We start from the raw sequence: 18,191 nt of genomic DNA, 5'->3' as shown, positions 1-18,191 counted from the left end.
CTACCCTGTGGCCAAAGCCTTGAGATACAAAACATACAATAAAAGAACACAGAGAAAAGATGATTGGAACAGCACAAACTAAAAGCATTATCCACGTTATCTATATGTCTAAAACCAGTATGAGTAGGAGCTAATCTCATTAGCATCCAATGTTAAGAAAACAGAAGGTAACATTCTGAAAGAGTCCAAAGCAAGCTGCTTGCTATGATGTACTATAATGCAACACACTCAGAAGAGATAGGGCTGAGGAATGTGCTGTAAAGTGTCCACGCCTGTATTTCCCAGAACTGAGATTGGCAGACAGAGCGTATGATGTGCAGTAATAGATCTGTTTGCGTTTTGTAATAATCCATATCCATTTTTGGAATGCATACTATGTAATGGAATAGCTGCCAATAGCTGTGAAGAAATCAAGTAGCCGAGTCTCACAGACAGGTAGGTAGTTAGGCAGAGGATTTTTATACCAAAAATGAGGATAAAGTTGGCTTACTCTTTAAATGAACTGTAGTACTGCTTGACAAAGTCTATTGCCTGAGGTAAAAGCTCTGCCTGAGGAACTGGCCCATCTCTAGTGCCCCTCACCAAGCCCTTTGGGGTCATAAGTGCCCCTTGGCATGCTTTGGTGCGGCAATTGATAACCTGGAAAACAATAAAATGTTAAAAGCAATGTTGCACTATGGATCTTTTCAAAGGTATGAAAAATCACTGCCCACGTTTATGCATCTTACCTCCTTTGCTGTCAGGTGTAGTGTGTCAAGAAAGCTGGATCCATTTTCCAAGTTTCTTACTTTTACATGTCTTGGACATCTTGATATTTGGTTTGAAGCTTTGATACCATTTTCTGGGGGTTTCTGGACAAGGGAAGGATAAAAATACATACTGTCTTTGGACCTACTGAATATCTTAATGCTTGAATTTTATTTTTATTTGACCGTTGGATGCTAAAAATTAAATACAATGAACTAGGCAGAAATGTGATCTTTTCTAACATAAGTACATTCACTTGATTACAAAACTATTGATCCGATCCACGGTTTGATATGAAATAGCCAAAAAGTTAAGTATTTTTGTACTAATCAAACAATATTTGCCACTGCAAACACCTTTTCCATTTCATTAAGGCCTCTTAACACAACAGTCATAGTCTCAGGAAAACAGTGATTCAAACAAAATTAGAGAAAGGACATGTTTGTTACTAAAGGGTAGGTTTTAGGTGTAAAGGCAAATAAAGGAGTTTGGCACTCCAATCCATGTCATTGGTATCTCTTTCCTTTAAGGCTTACCAAAGCATCTTTTTATTCAGAAAAGATCTTTCATCCAAAGATCTCACAGCAGTCCTAACCTCTTGTAACCACAGTGACTCCTTGTATGAGTCCTCTGAGAAGTTTCGAGCAGTAAATACAACCTGTGTGAACTGTCAGTATCAGTCAATGAAGCTAAACAGAGCTCTCTCCCACCACTGACCTCTGCTGAAGTTACGATAGGCAGCTTCTCTTTCTGCTTCTTGATTAAATCGTGCAATTTGGCATCATCTTTCACTAAGCTTTAAAAGAGACAAAGACAATTCAGTATAAGGTAACATACTTAGTTTTTATTTGTTAGGTTATCCTGTAGCATCAGTAAATTGATGCTCAGAGTTGTCCCTTAAAGTGGCACTGAGTCAATAAGCCAAACATCCTCAGCAGCATGAGGGATGGAGTGGACTAGAAGTCAATAGTAAAACAACAAACATCCTTTCCACATCTCTATGTGGGAAGGAAAGCAATGGAGAGGGCGCAGGATGGTAAAGGTTGAGTAGCATTGCTGTAAGCTAAGCAGAGGACATCTGTATGATCATGATCTGACCAGAAAATACTCAGAGGAATTAAAGAGGGTGAAAGCTTCAGAGAAACTCTCTGAAAATGTGTGAAAATTTCAGAAAGCTCAAGTCTCCAGCTCACTAAGCAAATAGTATTATTTTTTAGTTTTTATTTAGAAATTTAGAAATTTATTTAGAAATTTATTAATTAATTTAGAAATTTATTTAGTAATTTATTTAGAAATTAATAGTATTAATTTCCCTTGTTTTCAATATTAACCCTGACTTCCTGCACTCCCATTTTTGAATTTGGATACTGGTAGCCAAATTTCAGGAGGTGTTCATAAACACCCAAGAGATATCCAGCCCATGACCTCCAAACCCCTTAGTTCAGAGAGTTATATGTTACAGGTTTTATCTTGACAAGAGTATGTGATCACCCATTTTCACTTCCAAAATAAGTTGGTTTCACTTAACTTCACATTTGAACATGAACTGCTTTGAGCAATGGTAGCAAAGGGTAGGGTATAAGCAGAGAAATAAACTATATGCATTAGAGAACTGACATAAGCAGAAGACTGAAAACTGGGAAAAGTAATATGCATGTACAATTTATTTTATTCAGTGCCATGTATGAATTGTATCACAGAAATACTTTATCAACTTAAATTCTTTACTAATTTTTATTGTATGCATATGCCTCTTAAGTCCCAGCATACATGTAACCATTAGAGTACACTAAATAAATTTAGAAGTTTGAAAGATAAACCATGACGATTTGTTTCCTCAATAATTGTGTAACTTAGACACAATAGCTGAAATGTATCTCACTAAGTCAACACCACCCAGTGACCCCCAGGGACAACTGTTCTTTTGTTACAATTACTGCAGTGGAAACACACTACTAGTTTCTCCAGATCCCCATGTTAGTTAATATCTTTACATTTCAAACAAAAGAGAAACTATGAAACCATTAAAGGACAAAGATCTTACCCATTGATCTTCATATCTTTCTCCACGTTATTATTGATATCCGTCTCTTTGGAGGACCGGTTCTTAGCAGCATGAGGTTTGAATGCGAACTGCCATGGGCACAGCATTTTTTATACCTTATTTACAATTTTACTTCACACTGCTGAAATCTTGTTTTGAGTGATGTTGGAACACTTCTGAGAGGAGGAAAAAAAAACAAGGTCAGTTTTTACTAAGAAGGTAACTCCCTTTAAAAGGATGCAAAAACTCAGAAGACTAACAGATTTGGCCTAATAACTTCCTGTGTTAGAAATGAGAATTACTTGACGCAGAGTAATGACACACTGACAAGGAGAAATGTTAATTTTAGTAACGCCACAACCATGCTTTATTCTAAACTAGAGGGAAGGGGATTTCAAATGTCTCCCAGTTGCATAAATAGCCAATAACTGTATCTCTGAAAAACACATGCAGGCTCAACTTCTCCAAAAGACACTTTGAAATTTGTATTTTTTTAATTCTTTGTTTTTCAATAGTTAAATGTTTTTGTTTGTTTGTTTGTTTTGTTTTTGTTTTTTAATTCTCATCATTACATTTTTGCAAGGAAAACGGATGTAGAATTTTGCTGGTTTATTCACACAATAATGATTCTCATCAGAAAAAAAAAATATGATTTGTTATTAAACCAGAGCATTTGCAATATATTCAGCTGCCTGAGCCAAATGGAATTGTGAGATCCCAAATTCTGTATTTTGTAATATATACATGTACATAGCATATATTTGAATATAGATTTTATATAATTCTTATATAAATGTTAGATTTTATTGTTATTCATTTTAACATAGATTTTCTGCTAATTTCTGATAAAGGATATTCTTGTGCCAGGAAGAAGACAGAAAACTTGTGTGACAAGGAAAAAGAGAGCAAACTAGAAAATGGCTAGGTAAAGCAGAATTAGCCTCAAAGTTTGTATGTGTATCATAGCAGTCATAAAGTGGTCTACAAGGATGCTGTCTACTGTAAAATCACACAGGAAAAGAAATGAATGCAACTATCTGTGCAGGAGCTGTAATGTGTTAAAACTTGTGTGTTACACCAGTAAAAGAAAGAGTGCGTAATAAGCATTTCTTAACAGTTACAAAGCAGAAACAAATCTAGACCACTATCCTGAAATGAAAAATGATGCAATATGAGTGCTTATTATTATAAAGCATACTGTATATTATTGTATAGCATGCATAAATGAAGAGAGAAGGAAAGGAGAAGTAGAGAGAAAGAAAGGGGGGAAGAGGGGAAGTAATAAAGTAAGCAAAAAGGAAGAATATAGAAAATAGAAAATCAGGAGGAAAAGAGAAAGAGGAAAAGAAAGGACAAAACAGTAAAAGAAAATCGTGCAAGAGATAATAGAGAGAGGAGAAAGAGAAAAGAGGGAAAGAGAAAGAAAAAAAATAAAAGAGAAGGAAGAGTCATTTTCCATTCACTGGCAATTAGAGCAATAACTTGCTTGCTTGTTACGCTTTCACAAGAGATGTTCAAATGAGGGAACAAATATTCAAAGAATATTTATAATGTTTAGTGTTACATGCACAAACCTTTAAAGACAGCTGGAAGGGGGATAAAGTTTTCAGAACAACAGGATAGCTTGGAAATGAGAGAGGAAACTGATTCCAACACTTTGCTCCTAGTAAGGAAAAAATAGTTTGCCATACAATTATTTTCCTTTGCAAGCTGCAGTAAATGAATAGTCAATTGAACAATTACACAGTGTTGTCTTACCGTGTCTTTGTGAGAGAGTTTTCCAAATCTGCAAGGAGATGGTCTTCTGTATGGAAGTTGCTTCCCTTTAATCTCTCCTGCTCCACACCCGTCCTGTGAGGCACAAGCATTTTATACTCCAGGGCTATGTATGCAAAACAGCAGTAAGACTACACATGGACAGTGGACAGAAGGGGAATCCCTAAAGGCCCCAATTTCTTTCAGCGTGGGAGGGTGTGTTGCTGATGTCCTGTTACTGAATTACATAACCTGCAGTGACTGGAGGCAGAGCTGTGACTAATTCCTGGTGTTGGAAGCATCCCTTCCTGTAGTGTGCTGCACTTTTGCTTCCTACAAGTGCTCAGTGATAAGGGCAATAGATCACAGTGAGCAGTTTTTACAGTCTTGCAGGCATGTCAAAATGCAAAAAAAGAATGCTCTTGAGTGAACTGAAGTTCCTGAAATGAAGGAACTCTTACCAACAGACCAGTGGGTGCATTCCACACTCAGCCAGGGGCTGCAGAAAGCCTGAGTCTGTGACTTTCATAAAGAATGTTATAGAAACTGGACAGAACCAGAGAGCTCTATGGAGCTCGTTTAAACAGGTGCTTATAAATAAACACAGGTATTTTAACATGGAATTACACATAATAATGTAATATTTCCTAATTTTTGATACCATTTTAAAGAACCCTTCTCAGTATAGCATTTGTAGAATTGTTTCCTCTCCAAACTTCCCTATTGGAGCTATTGCTGCCTGTGAGGCTTACTCTTTTGTGCTTTTCCAACACATTAGACAAACTGGAAGGAAACTGCAACTCCCTGGAAGTGTAAATTATTCACATAACTTATGTGTAAATGCCAGAAGGACAAATAAATGATGAAGATGGGACTATTGAGCTGATTATAAAATTTAGACAAAATGTGAATCTAAATATAGCACAAAGTTATGTTTCTACTTGAGATCTACTTGTTCCTTCTTGAGGCCACAGGCAACCACGAGCCAACAGTGGCACGCAGAACAAAGTGCTCCCGGGCAACTGCAGGCTCAGAAATACTGTGGTGTGCCAGTACGGCCTCAAGGATTTTAGCCTGAGCTGTTTGTTCATGAGCATTACATATGACCAAACAACACTGTGTTGAAGAAACATTTTAGATCTGTTTTCAAATTACAATGACAAAGAGAGAAAGATTTACAAGTGCTGATCAAGGATCTGTAGATCTGCACAGGGCTATAAGAGAAACAAAGAATCCCAGGTTCTCTTTCATTTGTCACTTTTCTACTGGACAAGATTAGGCATGACACTTTTTTTTTTCCTGTATCTCAGTTTGTCTATTTAAAAATGAACATTATGTGCCTTTGTAAAGTACTCTTAGATGCAGATTTATGAGTACGGGTTTGTGCATGAATACACCCATATATATATCACAACCAGGATTGCTAGAGAAGAATCTCTTGAAAAATGGACCTGAGTTTTCTGCAGTTTGAGCATTCACCTGCTTGACTGTATCGTGCTTGTGCCTCTTTGCACTCACTGCTCGTCAATATTCCATACATCTGTAAATGCAGTTTTATTGTTTGATTGCTTTGTTTTGTTTTTATTAACTGTATCTTACTAGTCAAACTGAAAGTGTCTGAAGTGAAAGAAACTTGAGAAATCAAAAAACAAGGTTACACCCATCTTGGCATTTGCTGTTTTGTCAATGTTTAAAAATTGTTTCAGTCCTTCCCCTTCTTCTAAATTCTGACCTCCCTTTTCTATAGATCACAGGGAATCTTTACATAGTACTTTAAAAAAAGGCAGATTGAGATTTAAATGAATTCAACGATGCTCAATTATTTCTTGGCTTTCATTACTCACCATTCCCACTTCCCCTTGCTTTGAGACTGCTGAGAACAAGGAAAGGTTACATAGGGGTTAGGTACGAAAGATCAGATTTGGAATGACCAGAAGAGGAGAAACATCTTCTTTCTTCATAAGCACTGTTTATAGGATTGGCAGAGACACAGCCATTCAGCGAACTGCTTAATCACACCAGTTTTTCAAAAAGGATCTGCTCTTTTACTCACCCAAATCAATGACAAATCACTATTACAAGAACAAGAGAGCACCATTCATTTCTTAGGTGGAGTTAGAGATTAGCTAAACAAGCTCACCGTGCACTCCTTCCACAAATATCCTACTCTGCATGGAGAGTTCCTCCTTTAGAAAACCTGTTCACACTCCTGCTTCTACCATATTAAAACACAAAAACTGGTTGCTTTTCTTGCATTACCTTTGACAAAAGTAGTGTCCTTCCAGAGCAAAATGTTTGACCTATTCAATGGCATTTGAAGCATGCAGCAATTTTGAGTCAATTTTTTTTTCTGCAAACACAAGCAGAACTATGGTTTGTAGCCTCAACAATAGGCTTTCTTCAGTTTCATTCGAAATCAAGTCACATTCTTTGTCTGACCGCAATATTCTGCATGAGCTCAAGAAGCTGTAAGGAGGTATGCTTGTAAGGTTGCTCCTCCAAGATGCTGCAAACTTGCGCCCTAAATAAACTACTACACTGAGGGGATGCTGATGATAACAAATGTTTATTTTCCTAACTTCATGTAACCCCACAGAAAAGATTTTCAGTTGTCCCAGCTCACCTTAAATCACTAGGGATTCTCTTCTGATGTTCTTTACCTATCTAATCCAAGACGTCCCTCTGATGGTCTCCCAGAAGTGTTCTGTACCATATCACAACCTAGACACGTAACACTGCAGCCACCTGTCACTTTGGGAGATCTGACTTCAAGTGCTCCACCTCTGACAGGTGGAAGTTCTCTATTTGCATTTACAAACTGCTAGCTCTGTCCTTTATGCTTTTCCTTTTCCTGAGGAAACATGCACTTTGCTTCCCGCTTTTCCCCTTTTGCCCTCTTCACTGGCTGACCAGGAAATTGGTGCTGAGAGCACCGGTAACACAGAAGAGTTAGGAAAGGGTTGCAAAGGACCCCCACGTGACACCTGGTCCGTCTCCCAGCCCTGTCTGCAGGATACCTGTAAACAAGGTAGTTCTGAACCACCAGAAAACACATACAGGTCAGTATGAGGGGCAAAACTCACAGGAAAAAACAAACACACACCTGCCTAATTACTGAGATGAGATACCAAAGATTAAGATGATTAGATAAAAATCATCATCAAAGACCATCATCAGAGACTGTTTACATTAAGAAAATGGACTCATGCTCTTCAGTAAAATGCTCATTACATCTTTCACAATTGACTACTTCATGGTACAAACAATTTAACACATTTGGCTAATGAACATTCATTCCCTTTCTGTTCTTTTTCTGGTCTGAAGTTCTGTTTTTTCTATTAGCTATGACTCTTCATTCACATTGTCTGTCTCGTTATCATCAATTAACTGTAGGAAAGACATCACTTCCCTGGCAACTCCTCACTATGTATTACACACACGAGAAGTTATTTGAAGATAAGCATTTTCTCTTTGGTTGTGCAGTATTGTTTCTGATACAATGGGACACCGAGCGACCAGATAGCCTCACTTTCCTTTTTCAGCTCACAGGTAGATGAATAAAAAATGACAACAGTGAGGATTTGTGTCATTGACTGGGTGCCACATCACCTCAGGAGTGTCTACAAGTCCCTTTGCTAGCAACTTGGCACTTCTCATACAAAAATGTTTCCTAAAAAAAAAAAGAGTTCCAAAATTCCTACACTGAATGCCAAATTACCAGAAATGGAAGAGACAGCTTGCAACACCTGGATCGTGAAGAATCTAGGAATGATAGGCTGAGAAGTTTTGTTACAGGTGACAGGTGACTCACCTCCTTTGTTTGTCTAATTTTTCACTGCTTGCTAATCTCACTTGGGTCTGTTTCAGTCACTGGCTTTTCCACTCTTCTGGGTGGAGTATGGTGCAAATGCCCTTGTATTGCCGGATGGAGACAGAAACAGTGACAAGTGCACATGCACATCACATTCAGACAATAACACGATATTACAGACTAGAAGCTACTTGCTACTTCTTTAAATGTCTAATGGAGACATGGAAAATGAAACTGGTAATTTTTATCAAGATGTGAGACCTCAAATTGATCAGTTTGCTGCATTTAATTTAGAAGCTGAAAAAATGTAAAAGGTTTTCTTAGAACACTTTCTTTCTTTATGACATCCCACCCGCAACCACAAAAAAGTTGGTCCATGGCAGCGAGCTCTCAGACACTGTATGTCTTCAGATGAAGATCTAAGCAGTGATACAATCGAGTTTCTCTCCAATCCTTTTCTGCCTTTGTACTTTGGAACCGCAATAGATGCTCTGTTTTTATTGGAAGCTTCCTTACAGTACCAGTTCCTGACAATGAAACATATGATCAATACTGCTAACAACTATTGTTTAAAATGGGCTCCCAAATATCTCCTCATAGTCACTATCGTTAATCGTCTTCTGTTCCACTGGTTTGGATTTTCACTTCCCAAAGAAAATGCGTTTGCTTTGAGTGCAGCCTTAAAAATCGCAATATTGCAAACCCATTTGTTTAGTTTAGTGTTTTGTTTGCTTATTGCATCTTTAAGGACCATCCATGCCATTTCAAAGGAGTTTAATGTATTTATCATTAACTGTAGCATCTTCATTAGGTTCTTCATTATTTTGGAATGTACTTTATAAAGTGGGTGTAGCAACTTTCTATCAAAATTGAAAACACAGACTCAGGTATAGGCATTTTAAAATATGCAAATTTGAGTATGATCCCAAATCTACTGTCTGGACTCCCACTTTTTATTTTGTGCATGCTTAAAATTTATTAAAATGCATTTTAGGGTAAACGTGTGATGTTTCATCTGCCACATGCAGATCTAGGAAGTGTAAAATTGCATATCAGCTGACAGGGCAGAGTGGAAATTCACGGTGTGAGCAGCGACAGTGAAAATGAAAGTAAGATGAGAGTTACAGAGCTGTGCCCGTAAACCCATCCCTTCCTGTCTGCAAGCTGTAAGAGTCAGGCCAAATACAGAAGTGGAGTAATAACATAAAATCCCTTCATCATCCGTCTTCTTCAAAATTTCCATTTGTGCACGTCACAAAGTAAAGGAAGTAAAGGGAGAAAGCAATCAGACAACCAATAACCCGATTTTTGAGACAACGTGCACCCAGGCACAAACCTCAGTGACTTCCCAGAAATACTGACTCGGTGCGTCAGTCCTGCAGGATCCTCAGCCCCAGCTGCAGCAGCAGAGGCTGGCTGCTAGCAGATTAAGGCAAAAAGGTAAAACAGAACCTGGCACTTGCCCAGCAGCCTGTGTGTGGCTGCTCGCTGGGCTCTGTGCACGCGGGGTTGCACACCCTATGCTCCGTGCCATAACTGCATTATATTGGGACTATTGAAGGCTTCACTGCCTGGAGAATAAGGAAAAGCTTGCGTGTGGAGGGGGAAAACAGAACTACAGAACTACTTGGGACCTGCAGTTCATGCTTGTCACAGCTGTAGTGTGAACAAATGTGACATTAAGACTATCGTGTGCAAAAAGATTTTTGTCTCAAGAATTAACAGGGGCTACAGAACTGCAGGCATGCTTTCATTTAGTAATAGCACGGCCTGAACTAACAGAGAACTGCTTGATATCAGAGCAATACGGAACTGCTACTCAAGGTCAGACCACAATAGATTTGAATACTGGTTACGAGAAATAAAATCCATAAATATCTGTGCTGAAATTGAGAACAGAATATTGAAGTACAGAAGTATAGAAGTAACTCTTAAAAAAAAACTAAAAATACCTAAATCAGAATGGAACACAAGCTAAAATTCAGCCTAAGAAATCATGAGGACTACTTTTTTGTGGCATAACTACATTCTGCATTTCTGTGCTGTTTTTCATCCAAAGGTATTAAAATATCATTGCAAAATACACATAACTTTGATCTCACTGCACAGTCCCCTCACAATACAAGGGAAATACAGCCAAATGCTATATTACTTCTCATGGGAATATACTAGAAATATCATGAAAACAATTCGCTTCCACAGAAATTACTCAGAAAACTGAAGTTGAATAGAAAATGATAGTTTTGAAGGTTGATTTAGCCACTCTACAGAAAAGTATGGTTATAATTCTGTGTTATCATGGAAGGTGGGTCATGTTCTTCAGCTTAATAGGACTTGAAAACTTACCCACCACTCACATCAAATTAATGTTTAAGGTCAGTCTGAGTTCTCTCAATGCAGTGTCCCATCACTGAGTTCTGAAATGTGGTTGTTTCTTAGCTTTCCACATAACTTTCTACTAAATGAATGACTTCATATGTTTTTAATGCTGCAATTGCAAAATATATTGCATTCTTTTTATGAAATACTAACAGAGAATCTTTCTTCAGCATTTAATGAGCTCTCAAAAAGGTTATTATTAAGTCTACTGGGAACTCTACCAAAATCCCCAAAGCCTGAAATCTATTTTTGCTATGTTATGTTTTGGAAGCACATAGGCACACCTTTAAAATACTGAAAATCACATTTTTGCTTAATACTAAACTGGGTAATACACTCAGGATAACTTTAGATGCAAACAGAAGGAACATTGTTCCATTGTGGATTAAGAGAGCAGGAAGTTAATTCATTAGAAATGATTAAAGATCATTACCTGTAGCGGGAAACAATCAAAAAAAGTGCTTTGAAGTACTTCTTTTTTTCCCCCTCACAGCATAATGCCTTTGTTATCTTTCCCTTAGTAGTTCATCTAGTCTAACCTCCTGCTCAAACCAGGGTCAGCAACGAGGTCAGAGCAGGTGGCTCAGGGCTTGATCCAGGCTGGTCTTGAAAACTTCCAAGGAAGGAGAGTGCACAACATCCCTGTGCAACCTACTGCACTGCTAAAATGTCCTCATGGGAAAAAAAGTTTTTCCTTATACCCAGTCTGCATTTATTTCAGTGTCTGCCCACTGCTTCTCATGCTCCCACCATGTGCTGCTGTGAAGAACTTGGCTCCATCTCCTCAGCAACCTCCTCATAGGTCTTGGAAGCTGCTACTGTGTCCCTGGGGTCTCCTCTGCTCCAGGTGAATAAACCCAGTTCCTCCAGCCTCTGCTCTTGAGGCATGTGCCTAGTCCCTGGCCACCTTGGTGTCCCTCCACTGAACTCACTCTCATTTCTCAATGTCTTTCTTGTATTGGGGCACAAGCTAGAACCAGTATTCCAGCAGAGAAAGATGCAGATATTCTGATTGTGCAGCTTTTCCCCTCCCACTTTCTTTCTTTAAGGGTTCCAGGCTAGCGCTGTACTATTTACTTTGGTCTGGGACAAACGCTGCTTATTCCCCCAGTTCCTGACAGGAAAGCTGGTCTGTGAAGCTACGCTTGGAAGAACAAACACCACCTGGGAGGTAGACAAGTCACTTACTAAAAAGAAGAAGAAAAAAAAACAGATGTGGAAAAAACTGTTTTGAAATTTCGTAAGGTCAGATTGTAGAAAGTTATGGACTTGATTATGAAGTGGGCTAAGTCGTCAGGTTTAATCTATAATAAACAGTCCTAATAAAAAGAAAGGAGTACTATAAATTAATTAGGAGGTGCTCTGATTACCCACAAGATTTTTTTTTGTCTCTATTCCCAAAAGGATAGGCTGTAAAATAATCATGTAATGCAGTCTAAATGTTTCATCTAATTATTGCAGTAAGGGTATATTTGGGCCACAGCCACAAAAGCAAAAGGAGCTGATGTAGACTGTACTTCACTGTTTACAAGGCTTAAAGGTTCTTGAGTGACAGAAATACTACTTCTAGCACATTCATGCCTCATGTCATTTTTATGATTAGTTTTGGCTTAGTCATCTGAAAATTGGCAGAAGGGACTGGAAAGGGGAATTTTCTGTGTCTTTACAACACTGTCCATAAAGTTAAAGTAATTCAGGATAGCTCTATGACCAGCACAAGCTGAAAAACACTACATTATTTCCTCCTTTCTTCTCCTGTACAAGCTTGAGCCAATCCAGTACCAACACAGTTTCTAAGACTTAATTACAAATGGAGAATTCTTCCCACCGGTGCTTTTTGGGATCAGTGTCCTCTGTATTTCCATGAAGTGTCAAAGCCATCATCCAACATACCATCTCTAATTCTATTTCCTCCCATGTTTCTGCTTTTGAAATCTCATTTTTTGTCAACAGAAGTGCAAATCTGAACGTAAGACTGACATCCTGAACGTATGACTGACATCCTGAAATGACTTCATAATGAAAAGACAAATTCTCACAGTTAACAAATGTCTTGATTGGGTAGAATGACCGCATCTGTAATGAAGACTTTCCAAGCACATAATGTCATACCCACACTTTCTTCCCATACAATGTGTGATAGTTCTGGATAAGAAATTAAGTGATCGCTCATGAATACTTTTGGTAGTTTTTTTTTGCACTACCTTCCTCATCTCAGACCAACTCCTACCCAGTTAGAGGATAATTTTGGAAAAAACAAACAATCAACAACACCACAAACCAAACCAACCCACCATCCCACCTCTGATAATTGACAGACTTGAATGCACCATGAAGAATTGGAGACCGTTGTCATCAAAGAGGAAGACTCCAGGTGCACGTTGATAAACACAGATGAGCACAGTATAAACTTAACGATCAGCAATCCATCAACTAAATTTTGAACAGACTGCAGGTGTTAATATTGGCAAAGTCAAAAATGAGAAAAAAAGGAGTGTAGTTCCTCAGTAAAAGACATGCTGCTGTCTCCTGTAATGTTTACTTTTCCAAAGCATTGTACGTGGCATGGCAAATGAAGGCAATTAATCAGTAGTCAAAGAAACTTTAAGCTCCTCCTTCTGTGTTCCCCATATTTAGTCATTGTAACGAGGAGGAATGTATTTGCTTTTGGACTACTGCAGAAACTAGGTTTTGTAAAATTAGATAAAAAAAAGCATTTCACTTTTAATTCTGGTGAACATGATTAAGCATGGTATATATCTGTAAGTATTCCAGGCAGCGAAAAATGGTGTAAAATCTGACTGAATGCTCACTGAAGTACACGGAGGTCTTACCTTTTGCTTCAGAGGGTTTAGATCAGATCACCAATTAACAGCATGAGAAGTAAACAACCAGAGATGTAATTATACAGAATATCTTTGTTCTTACAGACCAATGCAGAACTCGGTAATGCATAATAGCAAGATTTATCTTGGGCTTTTCTTTTAACAAGCACTCTATGAACTCCAGGTTCTTAGGTTGTTCTACAGACCAAAGTTGTACCATTATGACCTGTGATTTCTTTCAGACACAAATTAGAAAATAAATTATTAGTAGTAAATAAATAAAATCACACAAGCACAGCATACTATAAAGTCAGCTGATACAGGTTCAGTTTGTTACCTGATCTGCTCCTACCAAAGTGCCTTTGTTAGATGAGAGCTTAGGGTTCCGCTCCTCCCTCAGCTAGACATGGATTTTCATTCAAGTTCCCTTTTATGCTACCATTCATATTGTATACGTTCTTTGTATTATTAAATCAGCTGTAAAACCTGCACTATTGCTTATGATGGAACTTGAAGGATAATGAACAAATACAGCGCAGGGATTAACTATTTCTTAAATTTCATAATACACACCAGGTGTCTTTTCAGAAGATCTGCATTTAATCAATGACAAATTACCAGACTCGGTAGCATGTAACTGTGTGAAATACTATTGATTGTAAAATTTTGTCAGTTGGGAGCAGAATTTTGATTTCTCTCTATTTTTAGGCTAATGCTTCTTAAATAATGCTTCTTAAAATGACTGTGGCCATTCTAGTATCTTCCCAATTCAGCATCATGTTAGTAGGGGAATAATCATTTAACTGTCATTTGGTCACTTGTCATCAAAGTCCTAAACAGCCAGAGAGGTAAAAGCTCTAATTCCCTTGGTTCTTAACTGCAACAAACAAACCAACAAACAACAAAACAAAACCCACCAAAGCAAACAACAAAAACCCAAAACAAAGAAAACCGAACCAACATGAAAATAAAACCCACCACAACAAAAACAGTATCCAGATCCACTAAGAGCCGTTGCTTACTGTCTTGATCGTGACACCCCAATTGTTGGTTGCAGTTACAATTCTGCACTGTTACACAAATAGTAAAAGAGAGACCCTTCCACATAACCCAAGTGGACAAGACAGAACATGAAACAGCAGTCCAGAAAAGTGGTCTTATTTTCCTGATCTTATATGGCAACACAGTGAAACAGCACAGTAACACCAAGCATAATTTTTAAGGTCTTCCAAGATAAGTATCTACAAGCAATATGAGAATTACTTTTGGAAATCTTGGCTATAAAGCTGCAACCTTCTCTGTGATATGCTTTCAGCTAACAGAGGATAAACTCCATGGATCTCCTTGGGGAGAAAAGTCTCTCCAAGACTCAACAGGTTTCTGCATTCTCTACTGTAAACAACAATTAAACACTACTTTGGGATCTCTAAAAAGAAGAAGAAAAAAAAAAGGGAAAAAAGAAAATAAAAGAGAGCCCTTGCAGTTGCACAATGGTGGAAAATCAATACTTTATTTTTAGGCATGAAAATCAGTCCTCAGATTAGTGAGTACCAGGGAGGTGTCACCAGCAAACACAGTCTATACCCGTCTGCCATCATGATATAATATTTTCCAGGCTACTAAACTTCTGTTTGAAGTTTTGAAACACACTGTTTTCCTTGTTCCTTGTTTCATACCATCTGAGATACAGCTGACTTTCTGAGGATTAAATGACTACAGAGAAAATGAAGGTAAAACTGAGAAAATCCCTGATCTTGTTTGATGTTACCTAATACAGAACATAGGTCAATCTAATAGTTACAAGAATTTGTCAACTTTATGTCTTTTAAAAACCACTTTTAAAATATTTTAAAATGTTCTGTGGAATAGCAGGAAATCTTAATCAAAACACTCTTTTTAAAATTCTTTCAAGAAGAATGGAAGGATACCACAGACTGTGCAAAAAATAAGCTGTAATAATAGAAGGACATAAAGCACACTAGTTTTTAAGCAGATGAAGCTTAACACAAGCAGAAGGAAGCACATGTAACAAAGGTTCAATCTAATGCTGGGGGGCAGCTGATAGGGGACTATATATGAGGCAGTTAAGCACCCAACCAAAGTTTGCTCAGAAGTTATTGACTCAAAACACAAGTTAATCCTTTTCTAAATGGATTAATGTAGAATATGATTCTTCTGGGGAAAAAGGCACCCAGGTTAATAATGACAGAACAGGGAACTTAACTTCTTATGCCTCCCAGGTCCTAGGTCGGGACAACAAACACCAGGTCCAGAATTCTCTTCAGACTCTCCCAGGTTACTTAAGCGTGCAGGGTTTCTCCCTTTGTTTAAGTGTGCAATGGGGGGATCTCTCTGACTAATGACAAAACCAAACATTGTTAAACTGTTACCTGCAAGTGGCAGATGTCTCCATCTGCTTCTGAACTTTTAAAACTATTTTAAATATCAGCAAACAGTTATGAGCAAAACAGAAAATATTCTTCAAAGATTTTTTTTAATTTAATGTCTGCCCTGATTAATCATGAGCTGAAAGGAATACTTGATGACTAGTGTGTATTTCAGTTAACACTATTTCATAAAATCTGGCTTGACAGAAGTATAAGATAAATTAAATCAAATAATACAAAAGTTGAAAGACACACCAGCTGGCTCATGCTCAAGAAGAAATACACAGCCTCTCAGCAGTAGGAAACACCACAGCAAAGCAGCTGACCAAGTGGGCAGCACAGCGCTGCGTAAAGCCATTTCCATGGGTTATTGACTTGCTTCAGAACACAGTTCTTGACAAAGAGACTTCTCAGGTAAACATATGTGATTTTGGAAGACACCTCCATGTATGGGGAGGATAAGAAGGTGATCAGGAATAGTCAGCATGGATTCACCAAGGGGAAACCATACTTAACCAATCTGATAGCCTTCTGCAATGGGATGATTAGCCAGGTAGACAAGGGGACAGCGGTGGATGTGGTCAACCTTGGCTTCAGCAAGGCTTTTGACACTGTCTCCCAGAACATCCTCACAGACAAGCTCAGGAAGTGTGGGCTACATGAGTGGACTGTGGGGGGGATTGGCAACTGGCTGGATGGCAGAACTCAGAGGGCTGTGCTGGCTGATACCCCAGAGGGCTGTGCTGCCATTCAGAAGGACCTCGACAGGCCAGAGGGTTAGGCCAAGAGGAACCCCGTGAAATTCAACAAGGGCAAGTGCAGGGTCTTGCACATAGAGAGGAATAACCCCAGGCTCCAATACGAGCTAGGGGGTGACTTGCTGGAGAGCAGCTCTGTAGAGAGGGACCTGGGAGTCCTGGTGGACAGCAGGCTGAGCATGAGTCTGCAATGAGCCCTTGTGGCCAAGAAGCCCAACGGTATCCTGGGGTGCATTCGGAAGAGTGTTGCCAGCAGGTCAAGGGAGGTGATCTTCCCCCCAACTCAGTCCTGGTGAGGCCATGCCTGGAGTATTGTGCCCAGTTCTGGGCTCCCTGGTACAAGAGGGACACGGAGCTGCTGGAGTGAGTCCAGAGGAGGGCTACAAAGATGATGAGAGGACTGGAGTACCCGTCGCACGAGGTCAAACTGAGAGAGCTGGGCCTGCTTAGCCTGGAAAAGAGAAGACTGAGGGGAGACCTCATCAATACATATAAATATCCAAAAGGAAGGTGTCAAGAGGATGGAACCAGACTCTTTTCAGTTGTGCCCAGCAACAGGACAAGAGGCGATAGGCACAAACTGAAGCATGGGAGGTTCCATCTGAATATGAGAGGGCACTTCTTTACTGTGAGGGGGTCACAGCGCTGGAACAGGTTGCCCAGAGAGGTTGTGGAGTCTCCTTCTCTGGAGATATTCAACACCCGTCTGGATGCCATCCTGCACAAGGTGCTCTAGGTGATCCTGCTCGGCAGGGGGGTTGGACTAGATGATCTTCAGAGGTCCCTTCCAACCTCAGCCATTCTGTGATTCTGTAATAACAAGTGACATTATATTGTGGGGCATATAGTTCTAAAGGTTACTGCTTACAGTTCAGAAGAGAAGGACTCTGATAACGAATGTTATCTTTATTTCAGAGAGACACTGAGCATCTAAGACTCAGCCACTTGTTGAGTTTGCACCAAGTTAAAAGCTACCTACAAAAAAGGAACTATTTCTCTTAGTATAGATCAGAGTGAATATTATTTCTCTCAGAAATAGTGTGTACACTTGCTCTTTATACTATCACAGTAAGGACCATTCCCTCATGACATTTGAAAACAGGCCAAACGCTACAGACAAGATGCTTTTGTTTAGCATTATATTCTTAAGCTCATGTGTCTCTAAACAAAAAACTACATCTGTGACATAACAAAGCAAATGAAAAAGTTTACAAAGTGTTACAGTTCAAAGGATGATTTAGAGAATACTCAATTATTGACAAATGATGTTAAGCAAAACCTGGCTTGGGATGGAAGTATTTACTCAGTATCCACAAGGCTCAAATGACTTTCAGTGGTGAGAATAAACTGAAATCAGTAACATCTCTGGCATAAGAGCGTGATCAGATAAATATACATCTCTTTATGGATGGCAAGTGCAGAATGCTTTCCTATATTTTAGATAAACCACAAATTAACAAACATAATTGCAAATAGCAAAACCTA

At 38.8% G+C, this 18,191-nt stretch overlaps 1 protein-coding gene across 3 annotated transcripts in view; it reads right to left on the bottom strand.

The window, feature by feature from the left end:
* The window catches only part of NOS2 (nitric oxide synthase 2), a 36,732-nt gene that overhangs the window by 16,383 nt on the left and 2,158 nt on the right, over positions 1-18,191 (bottom strand). The window contains exons 2-6 of one of the 3 annotated variants that reach the window (XM_068655995.1): positions 4,550-4,642; positions 2,792-2,967; positions 1,465-1,543; positions 729-851; positions 491-639 (exon numbers count right to left, since the gene is read on the bottom strand). In XM_068655995.1, coding sequence (XP_068512096.1) covers positions 491-639; positions 729-851; positions 1,465-1,543; positions 2,792-2,898 — 458 coding nt within the window. In that variant the 5' untranslated portion in view covers positions 2,899-2,967; positions 4,550-4,642. Of the gene's footprint in view, positions 1-490; positions 640-728; positions 852-1,464; positions 1,544-2,791; positions 2,968-4,365; positions 4,503-4,549; positions 8,320-18,191 lie in introns of those variants that run through there. The other 2 variants (XM_068655996.1, XM_068655997.1) reach the window with 2 other exon arrangements.

Source organism: Anas acuta, chromosome 19 (assembly GCF_963932015.1).
Source record: "Anas acuta chromosome 19, bAnaAcu1.1, whole genome shotgun sequence".
Taxonomy (NCBI): domain Eukaryota; kingdom Metazoa; phylum Chordata; class Aves; order Anseriformes; family Anatidae; genus Anas; species Anas acuta.
The sequence above is the reverse complement of the archived record's forward strand: the minus strand, read 5'-3'. Positions and strand labels throughout refer to the sequence as shown.